The following is a 14,529-nucleotide window of genomic DNA, read 5'->3' as shown; positions in this document are numbered from 1 at the left end:
GGGTTTTGGAGCTCTGCCCACACAAGCTCCTTGTTTTATGTCTGAAGACACTGAGGTCCAAGAGAGTTCAGTCTCTTACCCGGGTTGCACATTATTTAGCAGCAATTTTTATTATTATGTAGTGCAGGCCCAGCATTAGAAACCAGGTCGCCTGACCATTCATTGCTCTCTCCCCCGCCTCACATTCCCATTCTATTTCAAATTAAGTTATTATTACAGCACATTAAAAAAAAAAAAGCACGACACATTGATTCTAATATAGTAGATTAAAAAGTTTTCTAAAACCCACGAAAATAGTCCATTCTGGAACAGTGGTTCACAAACTTGAGCTTGCTTAAGAGTTACCTGAGGGCTTCTTACAGCGAACATTCCTGGGCCTTGAACCTGGAAAGTCTCCCAAGCTTTCGGGTGATGCTGATGCGGCTGGCACACATTTTTAGTAGTAGTTTGCTTAGCAGGGCTCCAAGAAATGGCTGGTATGTTCTTTTATAATTTAATGCCTATTTATATTTGAGAGAGAGTGCACGAGCGGGAGAGGGGCAGAGAGAGAGGGAGACACAGACTCTGAAGCAGGCTCCAGGCTCTGAGCTCTCAGCGCAGAGCCTGACCCGGGGCTTGAACTCAGGAGCTGTGAGATCATGACCTGAGCCGAAGTCGGATGCTTAACTGACTGAGCCACCCAGGCGCCCCTGGCTAGTGTTTATGGGAAGCCTACTCTGGGAAATCGGGGTGAGAGTAACCAACAATTTGCAATGAATGAACAACATGAAAATAATTACCACGACCCAAGTTGGCTGACTTGGGCTGGAGTACCTTCCATAGGTATAATACAGTAAATAGCCTCGCCCACGCCAAACACCTTGTACAAACTCTCCTGGGACTGCAGGCTCCTCTTAATCTCTCTCTACCTGTTTGCAGCTGGCAAACTCCTCACCTCCAGCGTTTCCTCCTACAGGAAGCCTTCCTGGCATCCCTCAGGTTTCCACGGGAGCTCTTTTTCCGAGTTTCTCTTTGCCCTTTCCATCTCTCTGCAACAGCTCTTGCCACACTGGACTATAACTATGATTGTTGCTTTGAATGCCCACTTCCCCCCGAGACTTTAAACAACTTAGTCAAGCACAGCAACACGCACATAAATATTTGTGAAGATGTTACAAAAATGAGGATAACCAGACAGAAAATATAGAATATATACCATAGAACTAATTCTCTGTGAGTGAAATTTGTGGTTTTTAATTCAGTATTTATTACCTTCCATGTATTATGTATCTATGTATTTATATATCCATTCTATGTGCCTATCTCATCTATGTGCATATCTTTCTATCGATTATCTATCATCTATCTATCTATCTATCTATCTATCTTCTCTTTGGTAGACTGGTAAATAAAATGAAAATCTCTGTCAACAAAGAATAATAAACATGTTAAATGTAATGTTACATGCATCTTCCATGCAAATATTCACAAAGTGCCAGCCATAACTTTACCACCATCAATGATCATTCATTTATTGCCAAATCATTTCCTTCAGAGGTTTAATTCATAGGATTTTACAATGGGAAGGAGCCTTTGTTAGAACCTAAGGTCCTTTATAACCAATCTGTCCTTGGAGAAGGTCAGGCACTGAATTTATTTGATGAGATCCGGGCAGGACCTAAATATCTCACTGTACCCAGTTCAGTTTTAAGACCTCTAATTTTGGAAATTTTGTCCTTTCTATTAAATCCATAATCCCACATCCCTTAGTTCTGTTTTTTGGACCTGTGTGAAAGACCATAATTCTTTGTCATATCAGTCCCTCAGGACTTTTTATTTTATTTTACTTTAGATAGAGAGAGAAAGAGAGAGAGAGAAGCCCAAGCAGCTCCACAACTTTGGGCTGGATCTCACGACCCTGGGATCATGACCCGAGCCGAAATCAAGAGTTGGATGCCCACCGACTGAGCGACCGGGCACCCCAGTCCCTCAGATTTCTAAAGATAGTTATCATGTTCTGTTCAGCAGGGGTTTTTTTAGTTAAAAAAAAAAAAAAAGATCGAGAAAAAGGAAATGCATTTGTTAAGAAATACTTATCAAGTACATTTATTGATTCAAATGCAACTACTTATTTACTGTAAAAATATGATCACTGAGATAGATATCTGAATATAAGCTCATTCAGAAGGGACATGTGGGAGTGTGCAAATCAAGTGTGATGTAAAAGTAAAAAAAATACACACTCATTGAAGGAATTTTACTAACTGATTTCCCTATTCTATTTCATAAGTGCTTTTTGGTCATTGGTAATATCCTTGTTTCTATAGGTTTTTCACTTACGGAACTTTATTCATGTGAACATTAGCAGTACTATCAAAAGAAAATTAAAAATGGCAATATGCCATCAAATGTGAGAATCCCGTTCCTAATCTCGTTTCAGGGGGACATTCCCACCCAGTTCAGGACAGAGCTGATAAACCTCCCTTCCCCTGGAAGACTCCATGTCTGATAAAAAATGGAATACTTGAGTTTGTGCAGCTGTTCACGAGCTAATTATCTGCAATCATTTCTGATTACTTAATAGGCCATGGTAGGATGTGTGTTTGTTGCTATGTTGAGTTTAGACATTAGGCTTTAATGTGCTGATATGGTTAATTGTCGCACTCACTGCCGCCTGCTAATAGACCATTCCTGAAAATGAGACCATATCTCAATGGAATTTGCTTGTTTATTTTAAATAAGTCATAACTACAAACTCAGATCCTAGATCCAGTGTTTACCATTTTAAGAATGCACTTTTTAATGCTGTATCATTTCTAATGCATTTAAATTATTCAAGTTGGGAGAAAACGCGTTATTAAACTAATGAGTCAATAACCAACTCAACTCAAATACTTAGATTTCACATTCTTCCTGCTCCGTTCAGCTTCCTGAATTGTTTTCTGCCATTGATAGCTAAATAAATTCTTCTTAAATGCGGCCAAACAAGCTGAATGTAATAACACAACAATGAGGAAAATATGCCTATTAAAAGCCGACGAGTATTTATTAACATGTAAACCAAGATGCCAAAGCTAGTGGTTGGGTGTGACCCAGAGGCGTTAACACGGAAGGTAGATGAGGAATTGTGGTAAGGACAATGCTAATTTGCTTTGCAGTTTCCATTTCATGATGGAGTTTCGTCCAAAAAGCCAGTGTGTAGTGTTAAAAATTTAGAAGGCTGTTCTTTTGTTGACTATCCGTATATTTGTGTTTCTGATTGCCAACAATGGATGCAAAGGGCCCATACAGATGCTTTTGGAGTCTCTTCCTCTTTGCCTTGCTGTTCACAAGCTCTACTTTTATTCCTGTCATGTTTTCATTTCTTCATCTCTTTTAAACTTCTTTTTCCGTCTCTCGCTACTCTTTCATTAGAGAAGCCAACAGGATCCATATAACAAGTAGAAAGCGTTTCAACCCCCAAACCCTTGGCTTTCCTCCTGCATCTTCCAAGAACAGGGTCCTTCCATCCTGTGCCTGCCCCAGGCCTTGTTCAGCACTGGATTTACCCCTTTTAAAGTTGACTTCAAGGAACGGGACCCTGCGGACTGTGCGGATCCATCGCGCTGGGTGAAATGGTGCGATCCTATGACCTGCTTTCTCAGAAACACGACACACGCAGAGCTTCAATGCACTTAAACCCAGGTCTCTTCTGCCATCAAAGAAACAGGGGGAGAAAAGACTAGAGTAATTGTACAGTGATTTATACTCCTTATTGGCATGTACGATTTCCATGTAGAAATAGAACACCTGGATTTTTCCAAACCTTTGCATCTCCTTCACAAATTAAGGTTCTTAGTTCTTTTGTGTTTTCTATGTCTAAATTTTTGGTGTGTCACTGGAAACATAAAACTCACCCCAGCATCTCCTTTCTAATACCTTTTTTTTTTTTTTTAAGTTCTGGGCTCTCTGTTCCCCAAACACAACATGTATTTCCTGAGGTGCCCACACAGGTCTCTGTCTGGTGAAATCAAATCCTTCGGGCCACTGCCATTGCTGTTTCCCCTCTGAAACCTCCCACAATAGTTGCAGGGATACTAGTAAGAGCATCACTATAAATAATAAAGACAGTGGAATGAACTTGCGTCTTTAATTGCCAGGTGCTGTGCTAAGCCCATTAAATGGATGCAGCACTTTATCTTCAAAACAGAGCTGTGCGGTGGGCCCTTTGGTCCCGAGACTCATCCGATGAGTGAACCAGGGATTAGCACTCAGGAGCCAAAGCTTCAAATGTGTTCAGAGTCACATGGTCAAGGTCTAGGTAAGGGAGAGGGCAGGTCTTTAAATCGGCAGTCTTGAAGAACTCCATCTAATTCCAGACTCTGCGTAATTAAACATTGTAGCTACCCTTTCTCATCACACCCACAGAATAGATTCCTTACGTGTTCAAAACGCCCTCTGTTTGCATCGCTAATCTAGCACGGGTCCCAGGGCACCCTGGCTTGCTCGCTGCCTGTGGGCTCCTTCAGGGGAGAGAGCGACTTCTTTATTTTCACATCCTCAGGACAAAGAACTGGCCCTTCTCAGAAAATCCATTTGTAGCGGTGAAATGGAATTAATTCTCCCTTTACAGATTTCTCTTCCTGTACGTGCCCTATGTCCATTTTTTTTTCCCTGTACATACCTTTCCTTCACATACACGATTTCAAGCCAAACGGGACTATTTGCTATTCCCCGCACACCCTGTGCCGTTGCTGTTAGATACCTCTGTGTGTGCTGTGCTCACGCCTGAAATGCCCTTCTACTTATGCAAATCTTCACCAAGGAGGAAATCCAATCGTCCGCTCTTTCCTGGAGCGCTTCTAGCTCCTGAATCGGACGGGAGCTCTCCTTCACTGTCCCCTGACTTGTGGGGCTCTCATTCCTTCCAATTTCCCACCTCACCTACAGATGGGCAGGCGCTCCTTTCAGCCCACCTACTATTGAGTTTTCTACATAGTAGGTGCATGATAGAGATTAAATGAATTCAAAACTAACAAGGTATTTAAACCAGTCGACTTGGTTTCCTATAAAATGGAGAGGTTCAAACTCATGGCGCGTCGTTACATTTTTTCATCTTTGTGTTATTAAATACAGTGTTGGAGTAAGACAGCATTACCTTTATCTTTTTTTTCCTTCTCAATGAATGCATACTCTTTGATCTGATTAGTTTTGGCCTGTCCATTTGTAAGCAACTATCTATGGAATGCTAAAAAAGAAAGAGACAGAGACAGAGACGGGGGGGGGGCGGAGGGGGGGGAGAGAGAGAGAGAAGGAGACTTTCATTTAAATTGCTGCAAAGATTTAACAGCTTTTAGACACTGAGGAATTTCTCTTTTATGATAAACCCGCAACACTCTTGTCAATGACATTTAAGTGCACTCGTGTTTGAGTAGCGGTAACGAGGTTAAAAATGTTGAACAGACTGACATTATATTAAACTTTTATCCATTAAATTCAACAGATGTTTACCAAGTTTCTACCGTGCACAAGGCACGATACTTGGTAAGATTCTGTGGGGAAGAAAAAAGAGGTATATATAATCCCTTAAAGAGGTGAACATCAGGAATGCTGCCAGGACAGGTAACTGAGCCTGAGACACAGTATAAGCTCCAGAAGAGACAGCAAGTGCTGTGCAACCCACGAAGGAAAAAGAGGTTACATCTTTTGGAAACTCATTAGCACATCTATTCTTTGATTTCACATGCCAACCTGCTGGCCACGGTGACTCGGAACATGTAGCGACAGGTGCCTTGAGCAAGTACACGAAAACAATGGGTTTAAAAAAAAAATTAATGGAAATTAAATAAATGAAAACAACAGAAGGCAGTGGCAATTTAACGTAAGTTTATAGACATTTTATCTTTTTCAAGTTTATTTATTTATTTTGACAGGGAAAGAGAACGCATGTGTGTGGGTGAGCAGGGGAGGGGCAGAGAGAGAGAGAGAGAGAGAGAGAGAGAGAGAATCCCAAGCAGGCTCTACACTCCCCTCTGACTTGGGGCTCCGCTCTCATGACACGAGACCATGGCCTGAGCTGAAATCAAGAGTCAGACGCTTAACTGACTGAGCCCCAAGGCGCTTCATAAATTTGTAGACATTTTAATATTGCACATTTAACAAGATAGGTTTTAGGGAAAACATTAGCATAATTTTATCATGATACCACAGTTGTTTCCATTTGTGTATCTTAGGTATTCGTACATATTTAAGATGCGCAATTCTGGGAAGAGCACTTTTCTTCAATGCATGGAAAGGAGAAGAGTTTATCTCAGAGTGTGCACATGAGCACGGCCTGTGTGACACACGCACATCTCCTACTTAACCTACGTTAACCAGGTTTCCTAACCCGGGAAATGAGAAATAACAATGAGTAATAAAGCCTATTTCACGGGTGGTTGAGAGGATGAAGTGAAACGCTCTAGGGAAATGACAGCAGCTGTCACAAAGTAAGGGCTCAAGAAACAGCGGCTTTTTTTTTTTTTTTTAACGTTTATTTATTTTTGAGACAGAGAGAGACAGAACATGAACAGGGGAGGGTCAGAGAAAGAGAGGGAGACACAGAATCTGAAACAGGCTCCAGGCTCTGAGCTGTCAGCACAGAGCCTGACGCGGGGCTTGAACTCACGAACCGCAAGATCATGACCTGAGCCGAAGTTGGACGCTTAACTGACTGAGCCACCCAGGCGCCCCAAGAAACAGCGGCTCTTAAAACCATCTTCCTCATTTCACTTCCTACCTCATCCCCAGTTCTCCCCCATCACCAAAAGCCTTTATATTCATACGATATTGGTTTGAAAGACCAAGAAACAGACAGACGAACTCCAAAGACATGAAAATCGGGAGACCACACAGCATCTCCTGAAAGTCTGGCACGAGGATGAGCAGACACAGGCTCCGAAGGCTGACAGCCGTGTCCCGGTCCTGCTGCTGTGGGCATCAGAGCCACTGACGTGGGACAAGGACAGTACCTGCTTCCCTCGACCTGGAAGCATCAGGAGTCAGAGACACAATGGCTTCTGCCCTCGTCCCCCCTGCGGAAGATGGCCTAGGAGCACCGGGCAGCCTAGGGAGTCACCTCTTTGCCCGACCAGAAGCATGGAGCAGGGGCCACGGCAGGAATGGCAGGAATAGCATGAAGCGGACCGGAATCGCATCGAGAGGGTTCTGTAACCTACACTGTCCCCGGGACTGAAGCCCGCAGTGTAAGGCAGAACCTGCACATTCAGTCAAAGCGGAGCAGCAGCAGGCTCAGGCAGACAGGCTCCAGGGATTCCTCACCTAATCACCAAACACCCAGGAGACAACAATAACATCACCTCTCGTGCCCCAAACCAGGAGAGGCCAATGGAAAGAAGACAAGACACTCAACCGGTAGCAATAATGAGGTGAACCAGATGTTCGGGTTATCCAACAAGGATATCAGAAGTGCTTCCAGAATCAGTGATAAATTCTCTCGAAAACAATGGAAAAAATGGAAAATCTCCGCAGACAGAAGTTTCGCAAGAGAACCAGGTAGAAGTTCCACGACTGAAAAAGCACATTCACTAAAATAAAAAAGCTTGCTGGAGAGTCTCCCTAGACGAACACAGAAGAGACTCGGGGACAACAGCAATCTAACGAGCTAACATCTGTATCATCGCAATCTCCGAAGGAGATGGGGGGAGCGTGGGGGATTGAGAAAATACTGGAGGAGTGATTGAAAATCCGTAGGTATTACAGCTATCGCCTCTGACAACCGAGATAAAATGGCACCGCTTGCATAAAATGTAGGCAACCTGCATCTTAGCGTTCCTTCAACCCCTCTCTTCATGCTATGGTCACTGTAATCTACCTGCATACAGTACGACTCTTGCAGGACAATGTCATATTGCTTTCAACAGTCCCATGTAAAGAAACCGCAAGAAAATACGAAATACTTTGCGTTCTAGGTATTTGCCTTTTCAGGTTCTTAACGATTTGCATTTCTGTCTGGCATCATGTCAACAACCAAGGGCACAGTTATTCTCGCTGCTCTAAAGTCCTCGTTTGCTAATTCCCACGTCTCAGTCACTGTGGCATCGGTCTTGGTTGGTTGTCTTCTCTCTGAAACTGGGTCATGTTATTCTGGTTCCTCTTATGTTGCATAATTTGGATGGAATCCTAAATATTCCACGGAGGTGGGTCTGGATTTGGAATATTCCTCTGGAGAGGGTTGATGTGTTGGTCTCAGCAGGCCACTAATTTGGTCAGACTCAAACTGCAAATTCTCTTAGGCAATGGATTAAATCTTGGTTGGGTTCTCATATCCTCAGCTGTTCTGTGTTCAGTCGGCCCCCACACATGAGTGTGGTTCAGGCGTCAGGCGAGGACAAGGGCAGAGCTGAAGCACAAAACTTGGGGCTCGCCATCTCAGATCTCTCCTATTCCCCCCTTTTCCAGTGGCCGTGGTTGGCCAGAATGACCGTGGCCTCTTCAGGCCCCCTTTCTGCCAGACTTTGGCCTGCCCACTGGGTACTGATTTTGTTCTGCCCTCAGGAAACAAAACTAAAGAAAGAAAAACGGGAGGTTACCTCCAGCTGGTCTCCCCTTCCAAGTCTTACATCAATCCAGAATCTGCCTGCTTTCGTTCACTCTCCAGGGTTGTCTGATTGTGGGCGGAATCTATTGATCAGGTTGTCCAGAATCTAGAGCTGGGCAGGGTTACAGCTTGCTCCACAATGGAAGCATAAACCTCCTCGAGGTTTTGAGGGGAAATTTAGTCAAAACTCAAAATGAGGTTTGAATGAGTGCCATTTTTCAAGCATTTTTTCCAAATAAGACCCTGTTCTGCTTGTCCATTTGGTTCATTGATGCTTCCCGGTACCATTTTCTTCATATACATCCTGTATATTTCTTATTAGAGAAGTATCAAATTGTATCAGACTGAAATTGATTGTCATTAAAAAGTTTCCTTTGTAATGTTTATTTTTGAGAGAGAGAGACAGAGCGTGAGTGGGGCAGGGGCTGAGAGAGAGGGAGACACAGAATCTGAAGGCTCCAGGCTCCCAGCTGTCAGCACAGAGCCTGATGGGGGGCTCAAACTCACAGACCTTGAGATCATGACCTGAGCTGAAGTTGGACGAAGTCTGAGCACCCAGGCGCCCCTGGTTGTGTTTCATTTGCCTAGATTTCCTTGGCATTAATTTGCTAATTTATGGAAGCCTCATTTGAGAGGTGCCTTCCCCTCCCTGTGGCACAAAGAATCCACAGTTTTTTTCTGAACGCACAACACTGTGTATTTCACTCCAGATCAGCTGAGATCACCCGTGGTCCAGCTCAGTTCCCGGTCTGCCTTGTGGTCACTGTCCTGTTCAGTTCTTCAGGTAGGATCACTGATTTTAGGTTGGTTCCAAATCTGTGTCTTCAGCATAGAGCTCAAACGCTGGCAAGATGATACCTTATGTTCTGCCCTTGCTGATTTCATATGCTGATGATTCTCAAAACTCTGCAGGGACAATTTAGTGACAGAATGGGAGACAGGTTCAAGCTATCTTCTCTGCTGTCCTTTTTTTTTTTTTTTTTTTTTTTTTTTTTTAATGTTTGAGAGAGAGAGACAGAGACAGAGACAGAGAATCCCAAGCAGGCTCTGTGATGTCAGCCCAGAGCCCAACAAAGGGCTGGATCCCATTAACCATGAGATCATGACCTGAGCCAAAATCAAGAGTCAGATGCTTAGCCAACTGAGCCACCCAGGAGCCCGTCTTTTTTTTTTTTAAGTAGGCTTCACACCCGATGTGGGGCTTGAACTCACAACCCTGAGATCAAAACCAAAGCTGAGATCAACAGTCAGACAATTAACTGACTGAGCCACCCAGGCGCCCTTGTCCTTTTCTTTATAAAAAATCTTTTTACTAGACTGAATCAGCTCTGAATGGAATTTTCCACAAACATGCAGAAATAACCTAACATTGAAGTTTTCTTTAATTATATAGTTACCTGCACTAAATTTGGGGGATAAAATAAGGGAGAGAAACTAAAATGAGAAATAAAAAAATAAAAGCACAGTATTAAGCTTTATAAATGGACTTATTGTTAAAAATTAATTTCAGATATTAAAATCAATCAGAAACATTTAAATCAACTTCTCTTTTAAAGATATACAGACTACTTCTTCTGTTCTTAAATATTATATTCTGAATCTCCATAAGTTTCCGTGAAAATGTATTAAGCTATCCAAGTATTTGGCTTATCTCTAATGTCTAAGAGGAACTTGATGCTATTGAAAAGAATACAAAAATATTCTTTTCCAGAGGTGATCTCATCTTAAATTTCGTTTACGAAAACAAGAACCTTTAATCATATGCTATGAAGAGTGGCAATCCCTGAGAAAATGACTCATTGCAGACCAAATAATTAGCTATTTCACTGGACTACATAATCCTCTCCAAAAAAAAAACAAACAATCACTGCTTCCCCAAAGAAGTTACAAGAGGCCAAGAGCACACTAAAAATTCTTTATTGTCCTTATTAAATGCATTATATAAACATGATAATTGGAATATACTATACATTCGATGGAACACATATAGCCTTTATCAGGGTAAAAAAAAATACATAGCCAAGAATGGAAAGCAGCATACATTAAAAAAAAAAAAAAGTGAACAGCTCTCATATATTCCTGTCACTATACAATGTGCCAGGATGTTCTACAACCTTTCTATTAAACAAAAGGGAACTAAACATTATGTATGGTTTAAAGGAGTTAAATGCCAGAGAGTCCACACACAGAAGGAGAAAATATTAGCATCCTGGAATCATCTTTATTCCTGGTCCATTTTCTGCCCACTGGAAAAAATTGCACTGTTTTGCCTTCCCAAGAGGACACACGAAAAAATTCTTTCCGTTATTGGGTCCAATCTTCAACACCGTTCTCATGATAGCGCGTCTGCCATGGTTGCAGAATGGGAAGGACAGATCCGCCCACTACAGGGTTAAAACAGAAGGATTGGGAAGTTTGGATGCAGGTTAGAAACACGTACAGCCTAAGCCTGGGTGCATCTGGTTAGCGCATCCCGTGTTCCCTGCCACTGTTAATCTGACATTGGAAAATAGACGGAAGTCATTAGTGCTTGCCCTTGAAAAAAGCTTACATCCTGTACGAAGCATCTCTCCTGCAAATTTGCTTGAATGACACAAAAAACTGCCAAAACGCTCAGCTTCTCTTTGTCCACAGACATGTTTACAGGGGTTCTCTTGCTTTACTGAAAATAATTGAGAACGATCAGCATCTTGCTGCAAAGCCATCACCAGTGCTTCTGCTATGTTAAACCGATTAAGATCAAAGATTTGTTATAATTTTAATACTCAACTTCCTTCCTCCATCTCTTAGGAATAAAAAGAATCCAATACAGAATTACATGGATGAATTTAGGCAGATTCCATTGTATTACTCTTATAAACGTTGGCCTCAAGGGAACTATAAAGCAGGCTGTAATATTATTAATTTTCTACCTAATATTTTTTCCATTATGTCTACGAAAGCTCCTTGAGGGAATGTTGTCAGTTCAGTAGGATGCAGTCACTGCTCATGCAGGGGTTCAGACCCAGTCATTATCCAGTTTTCCTTGGAAAATTCCTTAGGAAGGTACCACACTGAAGACAGAGGTTTTCAAGCTCAGTAAGCCCAATCAGAAAATTTTTGCTCCAGCACTGAGACAGATCAGTATTTGCTGTTATGCACCAGATGTAGCAGTTGGTTGGAGAAATATGTATTTAAACATTGAAACCACAGTCAGCACAGTGAGACACTCACATTCTGAGAAACACAGAAGGTGAGTCGGAGGAAGACGGACTCCAGACTCTAGTGTCCTGTCCTGTCTTCACTTCCAGGGACACGCTCCCAGAACGGCAAGCGGGGAGGAATCTCCCTAGATCTAAATTGTTATTGTGCAAGCCTGTGTGATAGGATTCACTACGTTTACTGTAAATCCAAGGTATGTCTGTGATCCCCCCCCCCCACCCCATGCACTTCTCCCCAGGGCATACACCAAAGGTTTTGTGGAAGGGAGGAAAAAACACGTTTGTGTCCTGAATTATTTGCCACCTGTGTAAATCACTCAGTCCCTTTCTACCTTTATAAACCAAGGACCACACATCTGCACCTGTGGTTACACACGGGCTACACCAGAATCATCTAATGGCTATTATTTGATTAGTTTTTCAGTTTCTGATGAAGCTCCTTGAGTTTTATGTTCTTCAACATTCAGGCTTTAGACTGAATGTCAGTGTGGCTCTTTAAAATTTAAAGGTGAACAAATTAAATAAATAAAACTTAAAGGTGAAAGCGGAAAACAAGATCGCTACTCATTACATCTTAATAATGGAAGCATGTGATGACAGGACAGCGAGCTTGAAAAAATCTTACACGTACTTGGAAAAATCCGCACTGCGCTTGTCTAGGTAGAGGACAAGCGTAAAACTGCCTGCCCTTGTTTTCGCCATCCTTCTGCACAACTCGTAGAACACACAGGAGCTTATGTTTACCGCAGCGAGGACTGCCAGCATTTAATGCACAGGTACCATCTGTCATGTTAATTCCAAGTTCACTGTAACGACAGGTTACAAAGTTACTACAGCCCCACAGCGCTAAAGGGATAATCCCCACCGCCTTCCCCTGCATTAGAATTCGGCTTGTACCAGGGGTACCCGGCTGCCTCCGTCGGTTAAGTGTCAGACTTCCACTCAGGTCATGATCTCATGGTCTGTGGGTTCGAGCCCCACATGGGGCTCTGTGTTGTCATGACAGCTCAGAGCTTGGAGCCTGTTTCAGAATCTGTGTCTTCTTCTCTCTGTGCCCCTCCCCTGCTCACGCTCTCTTTCTCTCTCGATCTCTCTCAAAAAATAAACATAAAAAAAAAAAAAGAATCCTGCTTGTACAAAGACGAGGTGCCAAAAAGGGGACCAGGGTCAATGGCAGGTCATTCCACACACTGCTACCACATCTGTTTAATTCCTGTTTTTTTCTCAGGTAATCCTAACTTACCTCCAAAGCCACCTGTGCACCCAAAGCATGCAATTAAAATTTCTGAAGTACGAAAACAGCTGAAATGTGTACCCAGCACACCTACTTTCCTTAGTGTTCATTTGTGATAACTGGTTCTTCCCTTACTCAGTAGTATAGGGTGGCCACTTTCATTTCCTCTAAATATTCTCAAGTTCAGTAGCTCCCCAGCCCCTAAAGTAACTAGAATGACAGTCTTCTCTAATTATTTCCTCATCGGTAGCAAGCTCTCGTGGATGGCTGTGACAAGGCCAAAAAGATCACTCTTTCTATCGTCCATTTTAAAGACAATTTTCTACGCTTTTCTTTGATCAAGGCTACTATAATAGTTGCAGTCATATTTCAGCAAGGCCTGGGCTGCCTGGCAGAGAAGAAATGTGTATTTTGTCAAGCCAGTAGGGAAGCTTTATTCTCCCCCACAATTAGGATCAACTGTATCTGGAGGTTATTCCTGCATACAGGGGACGAAGGTCAGAAGCCGGACTTCTACTGGTATCGTAGAAGCAAATTTTCTCTTAGAAAAAGAGCTTCATGGGTATTTTAACCTTTTTATATTCTGCATATTTTTATAATGCCTTTATGAGAGTTAGTCTCTTTAATAAACCAGTTGAAGAGAAACAGAGCTCACATTAATTGAAGAAGTCCTTTTTTTAAAAATTTTTTTTTTCAACTTTTTGATAGAGAGAGAGACAGAGCATGAATGGGGGAGGGGCAGATAGAGAGGGAAACACAGAATAGGAAGCAGGCTCCAGGCTCTGAGCCATCAGCCCAGAGCCTGACGTGGGGCTCGAACTCACGGTTCGCGAGATCGTGACCTGAGCTGAAGTCGGACGCTCAAGCGACTGAGCCACCCAGGCGCCCCCAGAAGTCCTTCTTAATATCACTATTTTAAAACTTTATAATGATAAAAAAAATTCATCCTTTCTTATTTTGGTTAAAATATCATCCTTAAATAATCTTTAGAAATACTTAAAAATTATAAACAGTTCTCATTTCTTGCTTCCTAAACTACATACTTTATTTATTTTTTTAATTTTTTGAGTTCATTTATTTATTTTGAGAGAGAGAAAGAGAGAGCAAGCACAGGCAGGGGAGGGGCACAGAGAGGGAGAGACAGAATCGCAAGCAGGATCTGCACTGTCAGCTCAGAGCCTGACACGGGGTTCGAACTCACGAACCACAAGGTCATGACCTGGGCTGAGACAGAGTCGGACGCTTAACCGACTGAGCCACCCAGGCACCCCCTAAAGTACATTCTTCATATACGTGTTCCAGTAATGATGCTTCAAGGCCTATGTAAGTGAAATGTTCAGAGTTTGAGGTATTTTTTCTTTCCATTTTCATTGAGACACAGTTGACATAGAAGAGATATTTTATTTGTGATGAAACTGGCTTAAACTCTTCTATAAGACAGATGCTTAAGTAAATTGCTTTAAACTGAGTCAAACATTCTGAGGGTAGTCTCCGAAGCTGTTCATGCAGTAGGCATTGCTAAGGAAATCATTGCTGTT

At 42.4% G+C, this 14,529-nt stretch overlaps 1 protein-coding gene across 8 annotated transcripts in view; it reads right to left on the bottom strand.

The window, feature by feature from the left end:
- The window catches only part of NEIL3 (nei like DNA glycosylase 3), a 73,131-nt gene that overhangs the window by 11,875 nt on the left and 46,727 nt on the right, over window positions 1-14,529 (bottom strand). For 6 of the 8 annotated variants that reach the window (XM_045055194.1, XM_045055196.1, XM_019828229.3 and 3 more), the window contains 2 exons: window positions 12,389-12,563; window positions 10,458-10,941 (listed from right to left, as the gene is read on the bottom strand). In XM_045055194.1, the coding sequence (XP_044911129.1) occupies window positions 10,759-10,941; window positions 12,389-12,563 (358 nt within the window). In that variant the 3' untranslated portion in view covers window positions 10,458-10,758. Of the gene's footprint in view, window positions 1-1,716; window positions 5,207-10,457; window positions 10,942-12,388; window positions 12,564-14,529 lie in introns of those variants that run through there. The other 2 variants (XM_045055195.1, XM_045055197.1) reach the window with 2 other exon arrangements.

This window comes from Felis catus, chromosome B1, assembly GCF_018350175.1.
Source record: "Felis catus isolate Fca126 chromosome B1, F.catus_Fca126_mat1.0, whole genome shotgun sequence".
Lineage (NCBI taxonomy): Eukaryota > Metazoa > Chordata > Mammalia > Carnivora > Felidae > Felis > Felis catus.
This window is presented reverse-complemented; position numbering and strand designations above follow the sequence as displayed.